The sequence below is a fragment of the Heliangelus exortis genome, chromosome 1, assembly GCF_036169615.1.
Source record: "Heliangelus exortis chromosome 1, bHelExo1.hap1, whole genome shotgun sequence".
NCBI classification, from domain to species: domain Eukaryota; kingdom Metazoa; phylum Chordata; class Aves; order Apodiformes; family Trochilidae; genus Heliangelus; species Heliangelus exortis.
The window spans coordinates 168,102,694-168,130,328 of record NC_092422.1 but is presented as its reverse complement, the minus strand read 5'-3'; the positions used below and the strand labels follow the sequence as shown (position 1 = coordinate 168,130,328).

Below are 27,635 nucleotides of genomic sequence, written 5' to 3'. Positions count from 1 at the left end.
AAGAACATCAGGAATTACATTAGCAAAAATAACAGAATTGCATTGCAAAGTTTTGTGAAAAAAAAAAAATCTTCCATTTTAAAAAAACATTTTAAACACTTCATTTTGGTTCTTAGTACAACTTTACAAAACATGGCATGTGTAGGATCAGTTGTTTCTGAAAATTCCAAATCGAGTCCACTACAAGGTGAAGAAAAAAAATCTACCTTTCAATAATCTTTTTTTGTTTAATACATGAACTTTCAGACCTTCACACCACTACCAGTAGAAAAATGCAAGAGTTTATGAAAGGAAAGTATGCCATTTTACCTTTAAATGCCATTATTTTTCTTCTAAACCAAATTAAGAAAATTCCATTTTCCAGATTTAGGTGCCCATATGTGTGTAATAGGTGACATCACTTTGCTGCCTTCAGCTGGAGATGCAGACATGAGGCAGCAGAACTGAGTTCAGCTGCCTGACTACACATTATCTCGGGTCCCTTAAGATGCTGTAGGTTATCAGATACCCACACAGAACTGGCAGATATGACACATGATCTACAGAAGAGTTGTACACCTTTCTCAAGCTGTAGCTGAGGCCAAGTCAGATAACCAATGGCATATTAAATTGTATTGGACACTTCTGTGAAGCAAATAACTCATCCCAATAGAATATAGATACCTCATTTGTTCAGCCAAAAGTAGATGTCCATAAGTGGTCAATAGCTCTATTATTTACAACAGATGCCTATAGATACCAATATGTAGATGTCTTAATTTGCAAGCTCAAAGATAGATGCTGTTTCATATAAACTGAGTTTAGTGAATAGATGAAGGGACAGAAATCTAGAAATAATTACAATGCAGAATATCCTAGCACACCTTCTCCTAAAAAAATGGCTCTGCAGATGTCATGGTAAGGCTTTTGATTTTACAGTTTCATAGAATCAAGGAAATCAGAGAATGATTTGGGTTGTAAGAGACCTCTGAAGGTCATCCAGTCCAATGCCACTGCAGTAAGCAGGGACATCCTCAACTAGATCATGTTGCTCAGAGCCTACTCAGGACTTATTTAAAATATCTCCAGGGATGAGGTTTATTGTACTAGTTCCTGAATCAATATAAGGGACTTTTGGTTAAAGAAAAAAACCACCACAGAGAAAGCTGAGTTAAATGATGCCAACTCAAAGTCTGACCCATATTAATTTGAAATTACTTAAAAAAAACTATAATCAAGCATTTTTTCACACTGCCTTTTAACCTCTGTCTATACTGTAATCATTCCATATGTTCAACTCACTGAAGCTTAAGAATTCTAATGCAACAGCAAATCAGGAAACAGATCAATTCACCTGCAATTCACCTGCAGACCTTACTTACTGCATTAAACTGAAAAGATCTAGCATCAAATCTGAATTTTTGGCCCTCCTTTTTTTTTTATTTAAATGTTTATTGAATATTTCTTGTAATGCACAATTCAATCAAATGAGAAGACAGGGAAGTTGCAGACAAGAAAACTATAGAACAATAACTGAAGCTGCTAATACTTATAAATTTAATTTTACTTACTATTGACATCAGTGTTAGTATGTAGTGCTGTAAATTCTGCCCATGGTGACGAACCATTTTGGTGTCAGCTGTAACCATCACTTCTACATATCTTGGATAGGAAAGAAAACGTTTTTTCCTGGAATGTGGATTGCCACCATCCTCTATAGATAGGTTATTTAAAGCATACTTTGAAGTGAGAGACTTCTGCAAAACATTGCTCTCTTCTTTTAAACTGCCAAAGACTGGATGTAGTAAAGTGCTCTTCTTCAACTCTTTTTCTGTAAAGTAAAAGAAGATCAACTGTTGAATGCGGTTTCTAAATTTAAAAAGAGAAATGGGCAAAAGGCTGCCCAAAATAAACAAAGCAAACTTATATTAATGGTCTTATTTTCAAGAGAATCAGTGCAAGAACTAAAAAAATATATTTTTTATGTTCCTGTTTTTTATTTCCTGTTACAGGAACATCCAAATGAGAAAATGTGTACATTGTCATATAGTTCTATCATATATGGATCCATCGTTAAAAATTAATTAAGAGATAGCAGTATTAAACATTTCCTAGAATGCAGTATAATCCAAACAGGCGGGCAGGAAGGAGATGATCATCACAACTTGAACACACCACCAAAGGAAACAAGTTAAAGAAAATACATACGGTTATACACAAACCTTTGACACCAACAGAACCTACCAAAATAAACCATTAAAAAGTATAAGCTGGAGTCCCAAAATCAAGTACCTATTGACTTGTCTGTTTATATACCAACATATATTTACATACAGCATTTGATTCATAAGCAAGTATGCATCCAAAGCCTTCAGTTACTTACTTGCCAGCTTTGTTAATATTCATGATGTAGCATCAAGTTCTACAGGAAATATAGAACCTACTTAAATACCTCCAAAGTAAGTACTATCACATTTCCAGTTACGCTGTATAGTCCAGATCCCAGAGGCTTCTGATGCTCAATACATAAAAGCCAACACTCATCATGGAGTAACTTTTGCAATGGCCAAGAAAAATACTTAATTGAGAAGCATACCTGAATTCTCATTACTTTCCAGAACTTAAGCACCTAACTTGGCACTTCAGCCCCCTCAGAATAAAGCTCCACTGTCTTTCTGGAAGCTAGATTTCCCCTACAAGTATATGCTAAAAGATATGTCTCATAATCCCTTTATTTTAAAGACTTAGTGGCTACAGCACTGATGCAAGGACTCAGAGATCCCAATTTTGTCAACCTCAGCTTGAGGATTTAAATCTATACATTCCATATTTCAAGGGAAGAGCCCTCATCCATAAACTTTGAGCTACTCTTAACAGGTCAATAGTTCTCTTCAAAATCAGAGCACAATACAGACAGAAAAAAGCTGAGGGACAAGAGCAAGCACCTTAAAATTTACTGAGGAATTCTCTAAAAGTCAGTCACAAAATATAGCTATATTAATCACAAAAACTATTAGCACTAACAATAATGAGGGAAGAATTCGGGGATAGCCTTTGAAAAGGAACTTCTGCATAAGTACCCACATATATTAATTGTGCTTAGACAGAGTTTGATGCACAGAAGAAAACTGGCAGAAGCAATCTTGTATGCAGACTTCCTCTACTAGGTCATAGAAAGTGTCTGAGATTTCAGAGTATGGCAAAACAAGAAACAGCCTATATATTTATAGTGAGAGTTTAAAGACCATCTAAATTTATGGACCAGCTGAGACAAAGTCAATACCAGAATAGATCAAATTGATTTTGTTTATAAAACCAGAAATCAACAAGTGAATGAGTAATAGATACACTAATTATCAAAAAAGTAATAAGGCAAACTGGGATGAGCTTCCCTGTGCTAAGGAAATGAGGTTTATGGATAGAGGAGATACAGCAGATTATCTTATCCTGACTTAGCAAGCCTGGTAACCAAGGTTTCCAGTTAACTTTCATCAGAAAGTTAGCTTAGAAGAAATCAGTACAAAGTGAGGAAAAGATTAGTTGGACAGTTTAACAAGTAATTATTACAGCTCCATCTTAAACTAAAAAGATGTATTGAGTGTTATGCCTCTCAATATCCCCTGTCAAGGTTCCCTTAGTAGAGAAAAAGAAACTCTGATGATCACAAGCATTGCTAAATGCACTCTGTTATTTTTGAAGGGAGGATGTGCATAACCAGGCAAAACTGGCATTAAAGGAGAGAATTCTTATATTTAGAAGGACAGAAATACAACAAAACCAGGTTTTTCTCCATGAACATTTCTGCAAATTTGCTCTCCCCAAAGTGAGAGTAATCCCCCTGGCTCACAATCTTTTATACTTGCTACAATATATGAATACAGGGAATATGGCCACATTCCTAATACTTGGATTATTTTTTTCATACTAACTCATTTAGTAAAATTCTTGTATGCAACACAGGAAAAAAATATCCAATCCATACAACAAACTTGTTGCAAAGATTGTGCTTTAGTTAAGTACATATTATTAATAATTTAACAAAAATTTGGTGTAACACCTTGCTTGATTTTTAAACAAAGAACTAATGCCTTCTTCTACAAATGACAATCAACAAATAGATACCATCAGCTTCCTAAAAACCAAGCTAAAGAAAAGAAATACCTTTCACTAGACTTTGTTGAATACAATGGGATCGTAAATGTTTGCTTTCTGGCCTTAGTATCCACAGAAAAGCAGAATTCTCAATACATTGTTTCTCAGCATAAAATATGTTATAACAATTTTCCAAAATTAAAAACACTGTTATTTTTTCAATTGATATTTTCAAAGACGTGGACAGATATTCCTTAATAAATTTTATTCTTTCCCTCTTTTTCAGATAGTCATTTTTATGCACCCAGCTTAAACATTTGTGAAGTGCAAGTACATTCAAAAGGCCTAAGTGCAGATTTCAGCCCCATGAAAGGTGTAGAATCTTAATTAGATGGCAAGTTTCTAAATGCCAAGCTGAACCAAATTTAAGCTTTCTCCCACTGTGAATCTCCACCCATTTCTGTTTTCTTTGAAGCCCAGTCAATGAAGCCTGTATGCTTGTAGCAAAAGCAAAAACCCAAAAACTTTTATTATGTCACGAGGCTTAAAAACAAATAAATTTTTTTCCAATGTGGTGAAAATTAGTTTTTAAAAAGCACTATTATAATAATAAAGGTTAAAAAGTGCACTGCTTTGATAGGATCTTCAAAGGCTTTTACATTATTATACCCCAAAGCAGATGGTATCTTAGTGTTTAGACTGAGTCTGTGGACACCTACAATTTGAACTAAATCCTTTCTAATCCCACTCTTTTGTCTACTTTTTGTACTTTGATGACAGCAGCAGGTGCCTTTTTCACATTGTTCTATTTTCCAACTATTAAGAAGCATACATAATTCTGAAAAAAAAAAACAACAACAAAAAACCAAGTACTGAAAGTTTTCTGTGCCACTAAAAAAGCATCAGCTTAAAGCACAGTGCTTTCAACTCATTGCTTCATGGTATTAATAAAGCTTTTTTGTCTTTCATAGTCACTTTCCCTGCAGACATTCTTGCTTTTAAGTTACTTTGTCTAATGACTAACCTATATACTGTGAAACTATGAAAGTACAATCATTCACTTGTCACATATCTTAATAGCATGCTTGTAAATTACTTCACAAATTCATTTATTTTAAATAAAAGCAAATTTTATTAATATGTAGGATGAATTCATTATTAAAATACAAGGTGAGAAATTTGCATTAGTGGGTAATACCGGATACTTCCACTATTAAGGAAGATAGATGTCCTGTATTATCTGTTAGACTTAAAGTACATTTGTTACCTTCTGCAAATAAGCAACTCCTGTGAAACTACTTTTTAAATATTTTCATATAGGACAGTGCAGATCTAACAGTAAACCCACAGAAAAGTTCCTGCAATACCATGATTTTTTTATTTTTTTATTTCTTAACATGCATATTTTGTCCTATATTAGAATTAGCCACTGACAAAAAAAAAGAAATGGATGCAAAGCCTGCATGAAAAAAATGTGTAGGTTCTAATGGAACAATCTGGAAATAAATGCTATTTGTGAAACTTAAACCTTGCCTTTTTTTAATACCTGACATTTGAAAAAGCCACATTAAAATTTAAAGTATGACTATACCTGAAACTTCACAAGGTTTATGGGATTTCTGATAGGTTTTTTTAAGTTCTTCATGCCTGTATATTAGATGTGGTTTGTTATGCTCATCTTCATGTTCACCTCCATCCGCTTTCATCAGAGGTTCTAAAAAATATTCACCATCATGTGCCTTAAATGTGCCCATCTGAAAGTAAGAGAAGCAATTTATTCATTTTTCACTAAAAATACTGATACAAAAATAACTTTAATTGAAATATTGAATTATTTATGATAATATTTTGAAATTAAGGGAAGTAAAATTACACACAACACCGAGGAAACTTCAGTGGAAGCTGAAGATGTAAGCTTGAAGGTAGGCAGAGAGGTTTGCTTTCAGAGACTCCTCCCACAGAAATAACTTGTAACAGACTACCCTGCACAATAACAATGCTGCATAGGTAATCACTACACAGATTTAAAACAAAGATCACATAGGTAAAGGCAATCCAAGTATAAACAAGCAGGACCAGCTTGGAACTGCACAAGTAATTCAGGATTTGAGTGTTATCCAAATTCTAGGCTGATTTGTTGCCTTCTGTCCTTTACATAAATTATAAAATATTTTTCTTCTAAAACTGCATTTTGCCCATGGATTAGAAACTGTGTTGGCCTGATACTTTTTTTAAAGACTTTGAAAGAAGTTCCAGGAATTCAAACTTGACGGTTTCATTAATGCATTTTTCTCCCCGATTTTTTTCTCCCTCTATAGCAGGCACACATGAGTAACTATGTAATGGGAATGAAAGGAACTTGATTACTAACAAAAGCACTGGCACATATACAAAGAAAAAGAACAAAAATTAAGCTCCTTTCCCCCACCTTTCCACCCCACGATCCATTCAATTATGAAATCCTATAAACAGAATCTCTTCTTTCTCTCTGTACTTTAACCAAATTCACAGTTTCCTAAGGCTTAAGTACCTTATTTCAGGAGACTGTGAGGAGGAAAAACCATGGAAGAATTTAATCTGTTATTTTCAGACTTTTTGGCAACTGCCTCACTTCAGCCAATTAAGCACCTAGAGCCAGTAGGTGCTCTGCATCCTGTTAGAGGTTTTGCCGTATCAGTGTTACATAGGACAAGAGGGAACTGTTTCAAGATGAAAGGAGATTTAGGATGGATATTGGAAAGAACTTCTTTCCTGTGAGGGTGCTGAGGTGCTGGCACAGGCTGCCCAGGGAAGTTGTGGGTGCCCTGTTCTCTGGAAGTGTTCAAACCCAGGCTGGAAGGGGCTTTGAGCAGCCTGGTCTGGTGGATGTCCCTGCTCACAGGTAGGGGGACTAGAACTAGATGATCTTTAACAGCTTTCCAGCCCAAACAATTCTGTGATTCTGTTTTGGCAAATATGAGAATAGCAATAATCTACATAATACAGTCTAAGAGATTAAGTGTTCAAATCAACCTTGAAACTCAGGATTACGGAAAGAGTAGCTGTGGAAGACGCTCAAGAACTGAGAATAGTTCAGGGTTTTTTAAGCAATCCACAAAAAGACTTTTAAAATCTGTTGCAAACTACCTTAGCATATTATACTAGAATTAATTTTCCCTTGAATTAGGGATGCTTCTAGCAATCACCAGTTTTCAGTGTTTGGAAGTTTGCTAGGCTTCAGGCATACATCAGTCTACCTGTAATCTTGCCTGGTATATATATAGCGTATGTATCATCCAAAATTACAGTTTGTGTAACCCCACTGTGGTTGGATCCTCTGCATCACCTTTGCTGCAGAATGCAAGACTTTAAATCTAACCTCCAGAAACATCTAACCTGCATTTTCCCTTCAGTTCCATTTAAATCCCTTGCAAATAGTCTTTGTGCTGGATCCTTTATATGCTCAGTTCAGGTTTCTCACATCCAGTGATTCCAGAGCATTGGTTTCTAGAGGACAGTAGATCAAGCATACTGAGAATACTATGTCCCTCCCTGGGAAGAGCCTCACAAAAATAGACACGCCACAGCTTGTCAATCCTAAGTAGGTGTAACCTTCTGGACAAAATGACAGGGACAGAAGAGAAGAGCCTGTCACACAGACACAAAGCCTCAAGAACTGATGCTAAAACTCATGTTGATGTTTTTTTATATAAACTAAAGTCCTCCTGTTTTACAGTTCTTCATTCAATGAAAGCAGTATTTAACATGTTCACAGACCCTGATGGTAAAAATGGAGCCATTAATGTGTGTTAGGCACACTAGGAAGATGGCTGTAAGATTCAAAAGAAAAATACTTCTGGTAAAGCCAAATAAACCAAAGTCAGTGAGATGAACAAAGGGAGGCTTCTGAAACAGGAGCCCAAGCATTTTCAGGAAATGAAATCAGAAATTAACTGGATTTCCTTATTATCTACAGATGCCTCTCAAATCATATTGCAAGAAATCTGCCTGAGACATCCTATTTCTGTCCTCAGATAAAGAGGTAAGAATACCATTAAAAGATGTCTTCAGTAGAAGTACAGCAAAAAAATCGAAAGTGGTCTCTTGCACATCATAAATAAGTAGTCCAAGGAGAATGTGCTACCCAGGGTTTGAGGAAATTTATGAGGAAAGGCACACAAGAAAGATAATTTATTTCTTGGATCTAAAACACTGGATGAGTTAGACACTTTATATTAAAGCAAGGCCCAATGGACCAACACTCCTTACTATATAGGGTACATCTTAGTGGTTTAAAGTGGCTCAAAGCTGTATGATCCTAATCAATGTATTTGGCCTATTCCAAGAGCAGTAGAAATAAACACTGTGGAATTTATGGTTAAGGTATGTACCGTGCCCATATACAAATTACATCCTTGTGTATAATGGCACTGTCACAAAACACATGGAAAACATAAAGGGTAAACAGCAGGTTTCAGAAGCATGGAATTGATCTTAGTGTATCCAACAGCAAAATTAGAAAGGTTTCAGAAAACTGCCAGAGCAACTGAAATGCTGGAAAACATGGATCCAACCTGGAAGACTCCCTCCTAGGTAAGCTCCACTCCTGTACTCCAGTATTTTTTGTGCCCCCACAGAAGGGCTTCTTAACTGAAACCCAGAAACCTGCAAATAGTTTACAGCAAGAGTACTTTCATGGTCAAAATATATTACAAAATACCTCCCTTTTATATTGTTCTCTTCCTTACCTCCCTCGCCTTGTGTTAATTCAAAGCTCTTCTGAATCATGTGAGAAGCCCTTCACCCTCTTCTTTCTGCTCCACTGTTACAATGTTTTCTAATGAAACACTTAAACACTTAATTAGTACAGTGAAGAATAAGTACTAGAGGTTATCTGATCATGGTGCACTGCCAACATCTGGAAAAACTATTTCTACTCAAAGATAAGACAGCCAGAAACACAAGTGGTAGTGGTTGCAAGCTAATGTATTAACTGAAACTAGAGCTACAGTAATAGAAATGACAGAATAATAAATAACACACCAGCTAAACAACAGCAAAGAATTTTGTAGCAATGAACAAGTGGGCTTTGGTGGAATACCTTTCTATAAGTGACTGAAAACAACATTGTATTTGAAAATTTTAGAAACAGAATAAAATGCTAAAAGCTTATTATAGGGGAAAAAATCTTTCATCATAAATTTAACTGTCATCTGTCTACATTTCCTTACAGATTCCATGATACTAGGATTTCATAAGCAGATAGTAATCATGCTTAGCATACTTAATCACACCTTGAGCAGAACTGATAAGGCACCCACATATGCTCAGAAGTGTCCCAGTCTGCAAAGACACATAACCACTGGTTAAATACAATCATAAAATTCTAGACTGGAACTTAAATTCTATGTAAACCGCTAAAGGCATCTTACCTATCTGAGTGTTCAGATCACACCTGATCTAACCATGCTGACAACAGTTGCAGTGGATCCAATGTTCTTACTGACAAATTATTTTAACTCAGAAACACACACACAAAATACAAAAAAAAAAGAAATTAAAAAATTTCCATTTTGCATAATGCACAAAGGGGAAGATTATTCTTGCAGGTGGTGTAAATCCTGCCACTAAGTAATTCAAACATCACTTTGTAAGGCTATTCTAGACATGAAAATCTGGCTGAAGCCTGGTAAAAATGACACAGTAAAAATACAGTTTATAACAATAACAGACTAGCTACATAGCAGAGAACTTGAGAGAATGTTACAATAACAATCTCAAAGAGAGCTGGAAAGAGCAGGGATCATGGCAATTAAGAAGACTCTTTGAAGTGGAAGGAAGAGAGAAGGGCAACTTACTTTAAAATCTAATTCAGAGTGAACAAGCTAGACAACTTGGTTAAAATGATACTTAACAGCTTTTGTCATGGATATCTCATTATGGAAAAGCAGTTATTCTGTAATACCTGTTGAAACTGGTAAAACAAAATTTATATATACATGAAAGGATTCTTTTGGGGTTCTTTGTCTTTTTTTTTTTTATTGGTTTGTGGGGTTTTTGGTTTAGGGTTTGTTTATTGGGTTTTGTTTGGTTTGAGTTGTTTGGGGATGTTTTGTGTGTGGAGTTGGCTTTGATTTTTGGTTTTTAAGGATTTTGTTCAGGTTTGGGCTGGTTTTTATAACACATAAATAAACTATGGTGAAGCTAACTGTTCCCGTAGAACACAGACCTAGGGGATCTTTAGTACTGAGGAAATACCTTCTCTGCCTCAGTACATATCAAGCAAATGTACATTTGCCACTTATCTCTGTTTAAGGAGAAATTCCTAGCTTTGATGTTTCTAAGTACATGTAGAACCACCTTTGTTCTCTCACTGGGAGATTAATAGCTCCAAAAAAAATCCTTTCAACCTCATACACACCACAAGTCAGTTCACTCAAGTACATGGAGGGTATGGCTAGATCTTCACCTGTTCTAGTCAACCACACAGGAAGCTTCCTTGAACACCTTGGTCAATAAATGTATAACCAGAACCTATCACCTGCCCTGTGTCTCACTGCTATCATAATCTTGTCATTTTCCAGAAACAGAATGACAACTGAGACTATTGCAGATAGGCACACATAATGTATCTATTCTCCAAGAGCACAAGGTTTCCTGAGATCCATAAAACACCTCAGGAATTCAGCTCACCTAGTGACAGCAAAGGGCTGGCCACAGGTTGTATCCTCTGCCTACCCCTGTCACTTATGTTCATGCACAGTACCTGCTCTATACTTCATGGAAGTTTCATGAACATGTGCATATTTTTTTATATACATGCACACACACACGTAATAAATATGTACCTTACCTATGTATATATATAAATCAAAAAGCTTGAGGCTGACCATAGCTTACCAGAAAATTCACCTGTGTGATATTCACCCTAAATGTTGAAGAAAAGATTGTGGATCTCCTATAAAAGCAGCAGTTAAGAACAGGCTGCAGGCATCAGAACTATTTCTCAGGCAAACAGAACACACTCAAGCAGCTACCAAACAGAAAAATGGACAAAATGTAGGTCAGTGATGGACGAGTACCCCTGACATAAAGCATCAGACTGGGACATGCCTATGGAAAGAACAGTTCATGCAAAATTGTGATAGAAGGGTAGACACATACTCAGGTCCCACTGCCTCCAATAGACACATTCTGTGACAGACCTTCAGCCACACACTTCACAACCCCATTTATTTTCTCAGCTTAAAATTACAGTTACCACCTGTACTTGCTGTGTGGTCCACACATAAAAGCATACCATCTGTGGAAACCTTTTCAGGAAAACTGGAGATGTACAGAGCTTAGGTAAAATGTACTGGAGATGTTTCAGGTTTTTTCTAGCAGGGGGTACCGAAGCTGTCTTAAAATTTTATACCAAATTATGTGGTGAACAGAGATTTTGCCCAGGCAAGCAGATAGAAATTCTTTGGGATCCAGGATCATACCCAAGTAAATTCAAGTGTTATGGTCCACTGTCAGATGTATGTGAAAGACATCTAGTGTCTACAAAGCTAAAAGGAGATGTGATACCAATGGTAAAAGTACCATTTACCCAGTGACCAGCAGAGCAATAAAGGAAGACTTCAAGCATCAGCAGTAATTAAAACAGACCACTGTCAAAAAATGCTAGACCAAGGGTCACAAAAGTGGAAATATTTAAAAATTGGTCCTGCTTGTAAGAACATACACTAGGGAAAAGCTAATAGGGAAACAAAGAGAATTAAATTGAAATTACAAATGAAACTAAGAAGAAAAGAATAATCACTGAAGCAAGCATAAAAAAATTAATAAAAATTCATATAAAGCAATGTCAATAAATTTTTGAGGCCTTTTCAATGTAGAGAAGGTAGAATATGGTCTATGGGAAAAATCTAAAGAATTACAAGGGCAAGTGCAGAGTCCTGCATCTGGATAGGAACAACCTTAAGTGCTGGTGCAGGTTGGGGACTGAGCTGTTAAGAGAGCAGTCAAGGGGAAATGGACCTGGGGGTGCTGGTGGACAGAAGAATGACCATGAGCCAACAGTGTGCCTTTGTGGCCAAGAAGGCCAATGGCATCCTGGGGTGCATCAGAAGGGGGGTGGCTAGTAGGTTGAGAAAGGTTCTCCTCCCTCACTATTCTCTCCTGGTGAGACCATATCTGGAATATTGTGTCGAGTTCTGGGCCCCTCAGTTCAAGAAGGGCAGGGAACAGCTTGAAAAAGCCCAATGCAGAGCCTCCAAGAAGATTGAGTGGAAAACCTCCCTTATGAGGAAAGACTGAGGATGCTGAGGGTCTCTTCAGCTTGGAGAAGAGGAAAATGAGGGGTGACCTCATCAATGTTTTCAAATACATAAAAGGAGAGAGACAGGAGGATGGTGCCAGGCTCTTCCCAGTTATGCCCAGTGATAGGACAAGAGGCAACAGATATAAGCTTGAGCATAGGAGGCTCCATATAAACATGAAGAGAAATTTTTTTACTGTGAGGGTGAGGGAGCACTGGCACAGGCCACCCAGGGAGGTTGTTGAGTCTCCTTCTCTGGAGCCATTCAAAACTCACCTGGATGTGTTCCTGTGTGACCTGATGTAGATGACCCTGCTCTGGCAGGGGGGTTGGAATAGGTTGTCTTTCAAGGTCCCTTCCAACCCCTAATTTCTTTGATTCTGTGTGACACTTCCTTATCCTTTTTTGTTCTGTTTAGCTATGCAGACAACAACAAAAAAAAGAACATTCTATCCTCTACTTGTGCAGTCGATCCTTGTATTTGAAATAATTTTGTGCTGGTGAAAGACAGAACAAATGCACAGGGTGATGATAGAAGAACTGAATTTTCTGACTGTTGCATTTCAGAGATCCATGACTAGAGATTCATCTTATCCATCTATAAGAGTTTCACAACAAGTGAAACCAGAAGTATTATGTTGAAGTCACCACATCAGCCAGTCTGCAGCAATAAGACTTAGTTCATTCAGACAAGAATTGGTTGTCTTGAGTTGGCATTTTAGTATGATTTTTCCTAATTTATGATGAATCCCCACAGATTAAGATTTTTTTTTAAATCTCTAAAAACTAGTATGTGACCTAGGGATGCTCAGGAATTTATACCTGCAGCCTGAATGCTGAAAATGGATCCATCTTTGAGATTGAAAAGGTAACCCTTTTTGAAGTGACAGCCTGTAAGTTAAAGCATTAAGTTATGTGAAGTTAAGCTTATCTTCCAGTTACAAGTGTTAAATTATGTTTTCCAAAGAAAGTTTTAACTCTTAGAAGTTATTAGTACTACACAGCACAAAACTGGGGAACAAACATCTGGAGTCTGTTACCTGCACTAGATCTCCACAAGAAAGTAGATGCTAGCTCTGCTAGCACGAGCTTCTAGCAAGTCTTGTGGTTTTCTGGGGTTAATTTGTTTAATCCAAACAATATAAAAATTACATTTCATTAAAATAAATTCCAGGACTGACTTTTTTTTTTTTTTTTTTAAGGAACCACTGCAGCCATCCATAGTAGCAGACAGAATTGTTTTCAAAACCTCTCAGAAAGATGATCCCCTGACCTATTTTAGTAAAAAAATAAACACATCCTCTTCTAGTGAGGAAACTCTGAAGATCCACTGTTAAGTTTATATTCCTGCCATTATCCAGAGAAAAGAAAGCTTGATGTGCAGTAAAGGAGTGTTACCAATGGGCTTCCTTGGGCTCCCAAGGAAGAATTTTGTCACACAGACCTTGTTACACTCCAGATGCTCCATTAGAATGGGACAGTCCTGCCTTCCTGAATTGCAGAAAGCAAATAGCTAGAAAATCCATGCAAGACAAGATTCACATGTACCCACCTACCCCTTAACTTCTGCCAGTCAGTGAACATGTGTGATTGCTCTATACTCCAGAGACTGTACACCCAAAAAGATGAATGTTTCCTCCTTTCTTACCTTTCCCTCTCTCACAGTGGAGTCACATAAAACACCTTTGGCTCTTAGGCATTCTCCTAACTCACAAAAACTAACTTTAACTATCCTTAGCACCAGTAAACATATTCCTATCTTCCTTGGAGGCAGAGCTGCAAGAAGGACTACCAGTCTTCTCAAAGGACTAAAACATTCATTCAGAATTTTAAAAATTAAAAATAAAGCTCCTTTCTTTGGACATGGACCTGTTACGAATTGAGAACTCCCTCATTTTAAGACACTTTATTAATTGGTATTTGCTTGTATTTGTCAGTAAACATGTAAACCATGTGCTCTTGAAAGTTAGATTTTTTTATTTTTTTTTTTACCTCCTTGATTTTGCTCTCTGGATAATATTTGAGAGGTCTTTTAGTCTACATGTATCCAGAGATATCCTCAGCAGATCTTCTTTCCAATGTTTGTAGGAAGATATAATTTGCCAGTAAAAGTAAAAAAAATATAGAACTTAAGAAAATAAAGCTAAATAAAGTGTGACATTTCAAAAATCACTCTAAAGATGCAAGAAATACGCCTGTATGTGATCAGATGTTCAACTAAGCAACCAGGCCATCACTCCAAGTGACCTTCTGCCTTTGATGGCATCTCAAACTTCCCTAATTACACACTCCCTCCTTGCAATTACTACAGACTCCCCGCTGACCTTCTAACCTCCCTTTGCCATTTGCATCCCTGAACCCAGGGCATGCACTGAAATGTAACACAACAGAACTGCATACAGGGTGTCAGGAGCCATTAAGTAATGCTCCATGGATACTCTGGGTTGCACAAGCTCTTGGCACACTCAGAAAAAGGCTTAACTGAGGGTGAAAAGGAAAAGCAGAGTTTGAGGGGGAGAACACAGAAAATGAGAATTTAAAAAAAAAAAATAAAAAATTGGCAAGCAGGAGTGAAGGCAGTGAAGAGTTTGGAGAGGTATACAGGAGAAAGAGAATTCAAGGAAGTGCTTTAACTTCAGATCAATTAAGCACACATGCAGAGAAATTTTTTAAATTTCATTAAGTTTAATCATAATCCATGTCCTTTTTTCCTCCCTAGTTGTTACAATGGTCATCTACAGCAGTTGCCTTATATGTGCAAAGCCAGAAGATAATGTTATATCTAATAGTTTAAAGCAATCTCAGCGATCTTAATTTCCAAACACCAAGCTGTATTAACACCAATTCAAACATCAATTCAGTATTAAGAAAATGGATCCTACAAATAGAAGGGATTTTACTTAAAACAAATATAATACAGGGCTACTGAGCCACTGGTCCAGTTTCCACTGTCTCACTCACAATAAATAGTTTCTTACCTTGGCAGCAGGCAAAGCACCTAAGCAGTACCTTACCCCTTAAATCTCTACACATACTCCTGAAGCATTATACTGTTCAATGAAAGAAAAATAGCAGACCAGCTTATTTTTGCAGGTACAAAGCTATGAGCTATGAAATTTTTAAAACCTTGAGAGAAAAAGTACCTTCTCACTAACTTTTGAGGGTAGCCCCACCTGAGAGTGGCGAGTGTATTCAGGGAGTACAGGATAATTCTACTTGTTCTGTATCTCACTTCTTTTACATCCATTCTTCTCTCAACTCCAAAAAAACCTTGTCTCTCCAGGTAGTCACATGAAGAATGCAACATTTACATGGATTCATGAGGATGATGAAGAATATTAGGCTGAAGACTGTGCAGACACAAGCTGCCAGCTGGTTATGACCTCCTCTTCATTCCCACTCAATGCCTCCCTGGAAAACTACAAGCATTTCCCACAAGAGGAGCACCATGCTAGGTTCTGCTCCCTCTTCTGAAAACCACAGCAGCTTCACACTGGTTCTGCTCCCTCTTCTGAAAACCACAGCAGCTTCACACTGGGCCAGCAAGGCCTTTGCTGGTGGCTCAGACACTCTGTCAGCAAGGCAATGATTGAGGACAGGAAGTCCAGATGGAAGCAGCAAAGTTCCCAAGGCCCAGTTTAAAGGCACTCAAGGATTCCTAAGTGGAAGCATACGTGATGCAAACTGTAAGGTATCAGCCAAGAAGGGAGAGGGAGAAAGAGAGATGAGAGAAGTGAGACATTCAAACTGTTACAGAGAAAAAGATGAGCTTGTGCTGAAGAGTTCAAGAACTGCTAAAGAAGTAGTTGTGAAAATTTATAAATGTGTATATATTGCAATCAAGAGAAAAATTATTTTCAGCACATGTGGTCTCTTTAATTAATGAAAAATGATGGTTTGCAGGGTAGAATTAAAGCAAAGAACAAAAGTTATGAAAAGAGAGGGCTTCAAGGGTTCTCATGTTTGTTCTGTATAGACTATGACACTATTCTCATTTCCATGGTATATAAGCATCTACTAGAACATGAAACAGCATAGAAAAAAAAAGTTGTGATTTCTTCTCTTTTCTACTCCCTCTGCAAGTTAGGAGTACAAGATACCAGGAGGTTTTGGCATAGGTTTGAATTGGGGTTTGTATAATGCAGACAAGAACCAGCAACAGCTGTTAGTAAAGCAAGATATATAGGCAAAGCTTTGATGAATACAGGATTACAATTTTCAAATGCTTGTTTTTCCAGTAATTTCAAAAGACTGCCCCAGGTCTGGAGGCCTCAACTCAAAGAGAAGGTGACATATATCCACACTTCCAAGAATAAGCACTGGACAGAAGCGTCTCTCTCAAGTATCAATTATTTCTGATGCTACTTTCCATCATGTATCACCTTCTTTTAATATGCATTACACCCTCTTGCACATAGCCAGCCAACTCCATTCTATTTTCTGTAGGCTACTAGAAAGAGACCAGAATGCAATGCAGGATTTTTTTCTGTTTGAAAAAATAAAAATGTTTTGCACCCTTACTTTCCTTAGTGACTGCAAAAAAAAAAAAAACCCATGGAACTTCACAGTAATATTTATATTGTATTTTTACAGTGTCCATGTCACATATACTTGTTCTCAGCAATTTAGTAACATTATCTAGTAAAGCACTATGTAATAGTAATCTTGTTCTTGGACACAGAACTATAAAATTTAGCAAGACAGTACAACTGTTTTGATAGACAGTAGTGTGATAACATTTAATCATTATCACATCAGAAAACATCTGGAAGGCTATCAAGGGATAGATAGAGAAAGCAAAGCTATTGAGTTCTGGTTTGTTCGCTCAATTCAGTTCTTAAAAAGCATTTTATAGACACACTCCCACTGAAGCTTCCCATTCAATTGTAACAGAACACGATTGGAGAGCACTGCTACAAACAAGTCTCTCAGAACTCGACACACCTCTACAGCACTGCTGAAAGCAGAGGAACAAAAAATACCAACACCAGTTCTCTCTACAGGTACCACTATTCCTCAGTCCATAACCACACAGTGTCTGTAGAGCTACAGACACATAACTGATGCCAATTAACAGCAGAGTTTTGTCAAAACAATAGCTTACTGTGTTTCTAAGGCATGTTTTTTTCCACTGTTCAAATGCTCTTGGTGTGGAGAGTTACATCAACCAATTCTATTACAGGCCAGCAATAGATCCTTTGAAAGCAGCATTTGTATAACCCGCCAAAAACGTATCATCATGCCTGCAATCTGCCAACGCCAAGGCATTTCATGACCAACTACTTGGAAAAATGCCTGAGAATTTTCAGCTCAGCTCTGCGGCAAAGGCATCCCACTACATTTCTTTCAGGGAGGAGAAGAACATGAATGGAGACAGGAGGAAGTAACCACCATGCTTACCAAGCCACCACAGATGCTGAAGACAGCCACGTGAGTCTCCTGCGCGTTGACATGCCCACGGTAGAAACAGTGCCGCAGATCGGGGGAGGGATGCTCCTCCTGGCCCCCTACGTGCACCACAGTGTACTGAGCAGCAAGGAAACCTGCATCAGCACTCAGGTTGAGCTGGAAGACCTGCCCATACGCGCTGAGCTGATAATGTGTTCGGAAAGCGGTGGGCTCCGGCGGTGCCTCCAAGCTCCTCTTCCTCCTGCTGAAGTGATGCGTGTGAGGGAAAACTTCTCCAAACTCATTCACCCGGACAGGTGTGACGATTTCGTAGTAGGACAGCTGCTTCACCAAGGTCTCTGCAACAGAAAACGAGAGACAGCCTCAGGCAACATCGCAGAACCACTCTCACTCGCACCCAGACGGTTCCAGGCGCGGCAGCCCCTGCGCTACCCCGGGGTGCAGTGACAGGAGGGTTGGGTGCTCGCCTCCAGAGCGGAGCTTCCCCCGAGACCCCGCTGCGGCTGCGGCTCCGCCGCCCCAGGACACCCCACGGGTGGGCACCCCGCTGTTCCCCGTGGGGAAACGCTCCCCCGCCCCACCCGCGAACCGAGGAGCAGCGGGTGCCCCGCAGGGCACCGCGCCCGCCGCGGGGCCAGCACCGACAGGGCAGCCGCTGCCTTTCTTGCCGCACGTTTACCTTGTCCCGCCTGGAAGCGGACTCCCCACGACCCGGCGAGGAGCAGGGAGAGGGGGCACAGCAGACCCGCCAGCCACCTCGCCACCCGCATGGCTCGCTCCGCGGCGGGCGTGCCCGCAGCGCCCCCGAGCCGCTGCCTCAGCAGCCGCCGGCCGCACGGGCCAGCCCCGCACGCCGCGGCTCCTCCATGCTCCCCGCGCCCCTCCGCGCTGCCCCCGCACTCCCCTCAGACGCCCGCGGGAAGCCGCCCCGCGGCCGCGCTCCCTCTCCTCCCAGCCCCTCGCCCCGGCTCCCCCAGCTCGCTCTTCGCCGCCGGGGTGGGCGAGGGCGGCCCTTTCCGCCCGTCCCTTCCTCCGCCTCCCTTGCCCCTGCCCCCGCCGCCGGCGGGGAGGCGAGGAGGTGCCCGGCTGCCCTCAGGCCGTGGCCATCCCCGCACCCGCACTTCACGGAGGGCCGCGGGGCCCGGCCCGCCCCCGGGGCAGGAGCGCACCAATGGCGGAGGGCAGACCCCAAGCGCGGCCGCCGCTCGGCGCCTCCCCCTCCCGCACCCCCCTCCCGGGCTGGGCCCGCAGAACGCCCGGGACGGGCAAGGGGGGCCGGGAGCGGACCGCTACCCCGGCCCGGTGTCCCAGCCTGTCGCCTACTGCACCCCCTCGCCCCCCTTTTTTCCTCCCCACGGCGCCTGGTGCCGCTGGCGTTAGAGCCCACCAGAGGTGTCATTTGAGGAGAAAAAATAAAATAAAAGGGCTTTTGAGAAGGCTGACAATGCCGAATTCACTGAGAAGGGAAAGGTACTGCTGTGGGGGTCGGGGGTCTCCTCAGGGTCTGTGTCGCCCACACGCACCCCAGCACCCATCACCTCCCACCTCAGCTCCAGGGTGCAGGCTTGGGAGCAAGGAGACCTCGAAGGGGAGACTGACACAGGGGGTCTGTCCCCTGGCTGGAGCTGTTTGCTACCACCACCGCCTTCTGCACTTAGATTATTCTGTCTGGGCAAAGTCTCCACAAAACTGCTTGTACCTGCATCCAGGGAGCCCTGCATCCCTTGCATGGAGCCTGTGGATTACCAGTTCTCCTGAAAACAGGTTGTCTACAATCACTGTAAGAGTACAGTGCTTCCATTTCAGGAAAAATAGGCAGTTCTAGAGCTTGTTTTCATGAAATGTAGTTTTTAATTGTTTGGTCCTCAAATCTAGTTTTCATAGCTGTGGTTAAACCTACATCTGAGGGGAGAGAGAAGGAATCTAGTCTTGAATTCAAAATTCCCCAAGCTGGAAAATCCATTTATTTGATGGGTGATCACTGTTAAAGGTGAGGGAATAATTTTTAGCATCATCCATAGACATGAAAGTATCTACAATGCAGATAGATGCCTATGGTGAGGCAGGTTTCTAAGCTGGATGGGGATCTGGTACATCTGTGACATCTGTCCATCTATTTTGATCTATCTCCATCTTCTTTGCTTCAACAAAAAGCTGAAGATACAGAGTATAAAAAGGGGTGTGTAATCTTGGCAAGTACAGTGCCCATGGTTTTTGTTCATCAGTTCACTGGTGGTCAGGATTTTATGAACCTCAGAAAGTGATAACCTGTTGTGGAATGTTAGAGAGGTTTGGAGAATGTTGGAGAATATTCATATTCTCCAACATTCTCCAAACCTCTCTAACATTCCACAACAATAACCTGCTTATTGTATGGCTGGAGGTGTCTGTGTACAGCAGGGACTGAGCTCACCCAGCTTTTTCCTCTATCTTTACCAGGGTAGAAGAGGAATCAATGACTGCTCTGTCGAAGGCTAAATGGCCTCAAGAATGGCCTTTGAGCTTGAAGTGCCTTTTATGTCTTAAGAGCCTGTTTTGTGGTCTGACTCACCCATTATCTTAGGAAACTGCAAGGTAGAAACAGAGGTGGAGGAAGTGTTTTCCTCTCCTGAAATGAGGAAATGATCTGATCAGGCTTTGAGTTAAGGTGAGTAGTACTGGAAGACCCTTCACTGACAGAGTAAAATCAGAGATGTCTCTTGTCAGGATCCAAGACTGTAGAAAGGATGCCTGGATCGTTCCAAAGTATGTTGGTATATTTATGTAGCATAATCTTGAGAATATTGAATCTTGTTGGGAACACTGAGCTGTCTTTTTGAATACTCTGAAGATGGCAGCTCTCTGATGGATTAAGCTGTTTTCTCTCTGTGGGCCACTGATAAGCACTGTCATATGACAAGAAATAAATAGCTGAAATCTGAGGGCTTCTGCAAAGTTAGAACAAACAGAAAGCCAATATCTCCAAATACCACAAATATCAAAGTAATCCAAAAATGAAACAAAGCTTCCAAACTATTTCTTTTAAACTGCTTACACTGGAGAAGACTGATCATGAGATGTAAACAAAACTCGACTCCAAACCATTGGGTGGTGAGAAAGAGCAGGAGGTGGGTGTAGAGAGGTCCATCTCACTGTCAAAGAAGCAAGAAGTCTTATTTTAGGATGTTGAGATATTCCATTGCAGAAAGCTAACACACAGGGTAGTCACATAGGAGTACAGCAAAGTTTGAGTGCTTCAATTTTACTGACCATTGTGAAAAGCATGAATAATGTGAAAAGTTAGAGGGGAAATTGTTGCACATACCTTTGCACATCTCCAGCAAAGGAGAATTTGCTATGTTTTTAATGTCACTTCCTGAAATAGGAGTTAGAGTTCAGCAAGTTATCCACTTCTTCAGTCAATTTAAAGTTATCAGTGATGAAGTAAATGGGTATTATTTCACTGAGCATAACCAAATACCCATTAATTAAGGTGTGATGACATAAGAGGGGGGATTTTAGGCAGTTCTGGTAGTATTTGTGGTACCTGAATGGAATTCAGGTACCATACCTTATGGAATAAGCTGCTGTCATTCAACCTGACCCCTACCTCATATGGCATCAGTTTGAATCTTGAGAGGAGTAAATATAACCCTGTATATCAAAGGAAGGGGTTTATTTCTACTATGAAGTAATACAAGTACATCAGAAAATTCAGAAAGCATGGAAATAGTATGGTTGGTGCAAATTAAGGAGGTAGAAGGGTGGAGACAGGCATGAGGAAGAAACCAAGTTGGAGAATTATGGAATCTGTTGAAAGAAGAACAAAAAATACACAATGAAATATTAAAAATAAAAATTCAAATGAAGGGTTGAGCACTGGAACAAGGACACAGAGAGCCTGTGCAGTCTCCATCCTTGTAGATACAACTCAACTGGAGAGGGAAGCCTTGAACTACTTGAACTATGGAATTAGCCGTGTTTGCACAGGAAGCTGGTCTAGATGATCTCAAGAAGCTCCTTCCAGCACAGGTAATTCTGTGATTCAGTGAGACAAAGACAAAAAGGTTCCTGGAGAAAGCTGAAGATACTGAAGTGGAGAGGAGGAAGAGAATCATTAGACCTACTAAAAGAACAGGGATGTAGGAAAAAAATCAGGAGAAAGTGGGCTACAGAGAAACAGAAGTGGAAAAAAGGAGAAGGAACTAATATTTGATAAGTTTTTTCAAGTTTAAAATCTATAGACTGGCAAAGCTCCAGTGCAGGCAGTGGCACCATGCTGGTTTCCTGCAAATGCAGTCTTCAGCAATGTATCATACTCTGACTTCACTAAATCTGCATTGACATTAAAGCTTCCTGTTGAGCAGTTGCCTTTTAAAATGCCTCCTACACTAATGAAACAAACCCATCTATTTACACTGTTTATTCTTTTCACTTACCTCTTTATGTTTGGAATGAAGTATGTTGTGCCAATTACTTGGCAAATGAATGAAGTACAAGGATATTCTGTGTTCACTGAAGCCACTTGTCTTCCTTGGGGTTTCACTGGGATTGCGTGGACAAAAACTAACTGAATTGCAATTATGTCATGATTAGTCAGATATTCTTATTGTACACTTAACATACTGCAGGAAATAAAGCTCACCAGAAAAAAAAGAGAAGGATTTGTAAAAATGCACATTATTAATTTCTTCGTTAAGTCCAGTACAACCTATCACAGATCAGCTACTAAATCCTTGAACTTGTTTTTGCCTCCATTTTTTTAAAGTGGTCTTCTGTGAGTGCTCCTGACTGAAAATTCCAAAGTGAAAAATAGTAGTAGTATAAAAGCTAATTGTTCAGAAAAGACAAAGGCAACATTTAAGTAAGTGAAATTGTTATAAAGAGCAAGACTTAATAGACAAATTTTGTTTGGAAAAGGGGACTATATGACGTATATATTTTACTTCCCTATTATTGTAGGGGAATTTTTTGTTTTGTGGAATACAATTGAAATCAACCCTTCAGGCTCTTTATTTAAGGTTCCTGTCTGGACATTAAACCCACTGCAAGATCACCTTGTCTGATGCTTATCCTGAGAAGTCCCAGAGGTTATATTTATGACATATATATACATTTACACATCAAGGTGCCACCTGACCCCTGGCACCAGGACAAGAGGGGCTTGAGTCCCCATTGATGACAAGTAGCATTGTAGCAGGTTGGCTTTGCCCATGTGCTGATGAACCACATTATAAATTGATTCAATGCTTTGATTCTGTGATATAATAATTTCCATTCTTAGGCTGATTTAAAAAAAAATACATTGTTTTTTTTCCCTACAGTATGTATACAGTTACACTATAATAATCTTTGAACAGTGGTGACTTACTCTAAGGTTAATGTCTGCAGATTTCCTCTTCCCTTAATAAAAGATACCTGGAAGTTCATTACTTTTATATCATTTAACATGAAAACTTTTGCTGAGTTTTATCCTATGAGACGTGGGCTTAGGTAGAGACTGAAAGGTATTGTATACCATACCATGTAATTGGAAATTGCTTCCCTTCATTTTTATTCAAATCCTGCATTACTTTCAACATGAATAATTTTGCAGCATTGTCTGTGAAATACTCACACATCGGCAAGAAATATTATTTGCAAATAATTAAATATATTCCAGCAGTCATAACTACAAATTTAAGAAGCTTATGATTGATTCAAATGATTTCTATGTGCTGGAATGAAGACAGGCACTTGGGTATTGTTAGGAATCTTCTGGGAAGGAAAATGAAGAGGCACATGCCAGCTACAAGGCATTACACCCAGAGCTGAGCAAGCACCGTGGATGTACCAGGGCTCAGTGGTACTGGCAGACTGCTCTGTGCGTTCTTCTAAACCTGGGGCAGGAATCCTGCTCTGAACTTCAGCCTGTCTGTGCTCCACCAGCACAGTGCACTTGTATCAGTCAGGGGAATTTCAGCTTTCCAGGGAAGGCAAGCATAGGTCACCACATGCTTTTGGAGAAGAGTGCATAAGAAAAAACCTCTAACCTGAGATGTACGAGTGACTCCATGCAAATCATTCAGAAAAATACAAATTATTGTGCTGTGAAGAGAAAGGCATGTGCACTGACTCTGCCAAAACAGCAAGCTTTTTTTTTTTTTAAGTCACAAGCACACTGCAGCTGTTACTCTGGCTCAAGAGAAAGTATTCCCTACAGTACAGAGACATAGGGCCCAATTCATCCCTCGTATCAACCCTGTTAGTTATGCCAGGGATAATTTGGCTCACATAACACTCTCCTAGCTACCAGCCTTTTCTGGAGTCCCACTCTCCATAGTACCTAAAATTAGTTCACAAGAGAATATAAATTTAACATTCCAAGACGCAAACAGCAGCCATAAAATGTGAGAATCCAACTGTTAATAGCAAGTGAAATGGCTCCTAATTGTGCTCAGTGAAATCTGTGTTTAGCCAGTGGTATCCCACGCCCTTTAGAAACGCCTAGCTGGAGGAGGAATCAAACTCCTGAAAAGCAGAAATTTGTATTAAATTATGTGTTCAGGCAAGTGAAATGCACACAAAGACTGGAAGGATCCAGAAGCATCTGAACCTGATCCACTGTGCTAGGTGGGGCTCTATACTAAGCTAAAAAAGATGACTTGGAGCACAACACTAGCATCATGAGACATGTGCCCATCACATTGTTGTTTCAGAGGAAGCATGAGCTTGTTTGGCAGTAATTTCACTGTTCTGATAGAACACTGACATTATGTGAATGTGGGAACACCATACATCCAAAGCTCTTCATAGTATCTTACTGGGCAAGATATTCTCTGTCATTATTAGAATACCATTTATAGCTCGGAATTCCTAACTCTGACTGTGCAGTTGCTGAAGGTAAAAGGAGAATGAAATTGTGTTTAGGATTCACAGGCTGTTCCTGGACAGTTCCTGGCTGTTCCTGCAGAACTTCTTTCTTTATCACTGGAGTAATCTCTGCTTCACTTTTGGCAGCTCCAAAGAAATGGCATCAAAGTGGAAGCTTTTCCAGTTTTCCCTTTTACATTCTCTACTCAAGAATTTTGGGAATAAAGTTAGGTAGGTCTGAACAAAGGAATGGAAATAAAAAATTGGGTCAATAAAAAAGATACTAAATTCATATAGCACAAAGCAGGACCCAAAATCTTTGCCATGGATATTTACGTTGCTGAACAGGTTTGAAGATAAAACTGCTGCATAGATAGGTCACCAACTCTACTAAACTTGAAAGTCATGGGACTTTGGTGAAGAAGTAGAAGGATGCTTCCCTCAGTGCTTCAAAAACCAGTTTCATAAAACCTGACAATATTGTTGTGAGATGCCACGGTTCTACCATGGACTTATGAAAGGACTTACCATGGACTTACCAAAGGACTTACAAAGCCACTTCCAGCAAGTAAAAGGTACAAAATGGAGCCATTTGGTTAAAACCAGTATTCAGAGAGGGTATTTGTACTTTCTGCAACCCAGGACACAAACTTTAATGTTACCAGCAGAACCCAAATAACTATTATTGACAATCCTAAGACTTTCCTGCCAAGCAACGGGTGTTGTGTTGTAGACCCTCTTTGCCAAGCCCTGAAGCAAAGTCATCTGGTCATTTGATTTAAGACCCTCAAGATCCCCAAGATGGATGATATTTGAATAACAGTACTTTGAATAAAACTACTTTGAATTTGGGCAAATAAGACCCTTTCATTCCCTCTTTTTTCCTCCTAAGACTAGTTCACTTTTCTTTTAAACATTTTCACTTCCAGAAGTAGTGAGCTGCTGTACTCAATAATGCATTTGTTATTAAAGAATGAGAAACCCTAAGTAGTTCCTCTGTGATTTTAGCATTACTCTCCCACACATGCATAATGATAAGCTCTTTCATTACACTTCAGGACAATAATGAGCAGTTTTATTCAATACTTAATAAAATTATAAGACCATTCTCTAAGCACAGAATTACCTAAAGGCCTGAAAGGGACTCCAGTGGTGGGAAGTCTGCATACAGGGAAATGCATTTTGCTTGTTTGCACACTTATTCCTGAAAACTTCTGCTACAAAGCTACAGATAAGTGTACATTTTGAGTTACCTGGAAATTAACCATTCCTTAAGACTGGCTACATTTAACCAATGCTCACAGGGAGAAATTACATGCTGCTCTGTCATGTTTGCATTCCTGTGAAACTATTCAGACAAAACGAGTAGTTACAGGAGTTTCTGGATGGCTGCCTATTGCTTTTTCTAAAGTAGATAGACAGTCTACAAAGCAATTTATGTATAATGAGATTTTATTATTATGGATGCTACTCTAGCCTCCATTGCATGACATCTTGTTGCAAATTAACTCTACGGAAAACAAGAATAAATGTAGTAAAAAAAAAAAAAAAAGGAAATGTCTAAAGTAAATTCTGTATTTAAATTTGATAGGGAACCAAACTAAAATTATGAGTAAGGAAAGCATAATTCTTAAAACCTGGGTCATCAGAACCTGAATTTATTAATTGAGAATTGCAGCATTTTTAACTAGCTAAAATTAGGAGTATAATCCTGGGAAAGCCCCTAGATTAAAATACAATTTTGTCACCAGTTTATAAAAACATCATCTGAATTCCAGTTCTGTTCTGTACAACAGGTGGTAGAAGGAAAGAATCTGATACAATGATCCCAAGTTAGTAGGTGTTAGCATCAGTCAGGCTTTTCAGAAAAAGTAAATCAGATTCATCAAAAAGATTGACCATAAATAGAGAACATCACCATTCTCCCTTAATGTGCATTTTACTGAGTCATTTCACATAATTTAACTAGTTTTGGTGGCTCAAAAACATAGAAGTGAGGAAGATGTCTTAATTCATAAGGTTAAGTCACTATAGACCACCGTTGTTTGCTTATTTTCTTTATTAGTTCTTTTAATACTGAATCTATAATATGTTCTTTAAAATGAATGCAAAGATACTGTCAAATGTCCACTACCCCATGATCCATCTGCCATTAGTGGGTCTGTGGACCTGTGCATACTCTGACTGTGCCTGCAAAGTCCTCTGCTCAGGCTGCCACAAATGACCTTGCTCCTTACTGTCCTCTTCCTACCTGCATTATTCTCCATGCCAGCAACAAGAAAATGTTACTCTAAAATAAATATGCAGTTGTAATCATTTGATGAAGCTCTACCATGTGCTCTGTTATTCCCCATTCCAGAACAGTATATTCATATATAGAGCTTATGATTTTTTTTCTCTTTTCTTGCAGTTAATTTTCTAAAACATATATTGAGTCCATATTCCTACAAAGAGAGATTTTTAAAATATAGTAGATACACCTGTAACAGTTTTTTATGTATAATGCACTTTGTAAAAAACAGCTTTCTTTTAAATAATGAAGTTCTTTAAACTTCTGCTTCTGAAGGACTTTGCTGATAAATATACTCCCTTTTCAAAATAAAGGGAGTATACGCACACACATCATTTCTGTAGGAGACTCAAGGCTGCACACTTTTCAGTAGAATCTATCTTATACTCATAAATTATGGCCATTAGATACAATCTTTCTGATTCTGAAACATTTTGCATCCAATTATCTCAAAAGCATGCTAGGGAGAGTTATGTTCTCTAGTTGCTAAAATACATTTTTTTCTAATACATAGAAGCTTTTCCTACAGATTTTAGCAACCTACTTGGACCCACATAGCTTGCATTAGTGAAAGCCCCAACTGCACTCAGTAGTGCTTTATATGACACTTCAGGCATAGCAAAAGACCCTCTCCAAAATATGGCAAGTATTTCATCTACGTGGAGGTAGAAACTAACCTGTGTTTCTTACCTAATGCTACTATTATTTCTGTATCTGATTCCTCTCTGGACAATAATTGTCACTTTCCTC

General features: G+C 39.3%; 1 protein-coding gene across 2 annotated transcripts in view; it reads right to left on the bottom strand.

Moving 5' to 3' along the window:
* ADAMTS20 (ADAM metallopeptidase with thrombospondin type 1 motif 20) overlaps positions 1-18,618 on the bottom strand; it is an 84,776-nt gene extending 66,158 nt beyond the window's left edge. For both annotated transcript variants that reach the window (XM_071733576.1, XM_071733577.1), the window contains exons 1-4: positions 18,444-18,618; positions 17,756-18,102; positions 5,663-5,825; positions 1,551-1,810 (exon numbers count right to left, since the gene is read on the bottom strand). In XM_071733576.1, the coding sequence (XP_071589677.1) occupies positions 1,551-1,810; positions 5,663-5,825; positions 17,756-18,102; positions 18,444-18,534 (861 nt within the window). In that variant the 5' untranslated portion in view covers positions 18,535-18,618. The remainder of the gene's footprint in view (positions 1-1,550; positions 1,811-5,662; positions 5,826-17,755; positions 18,103-18,443) is intronic.
* Between the last annotated feature and the right edge of the window lie 9,017 nt (positions 18,619-27,635).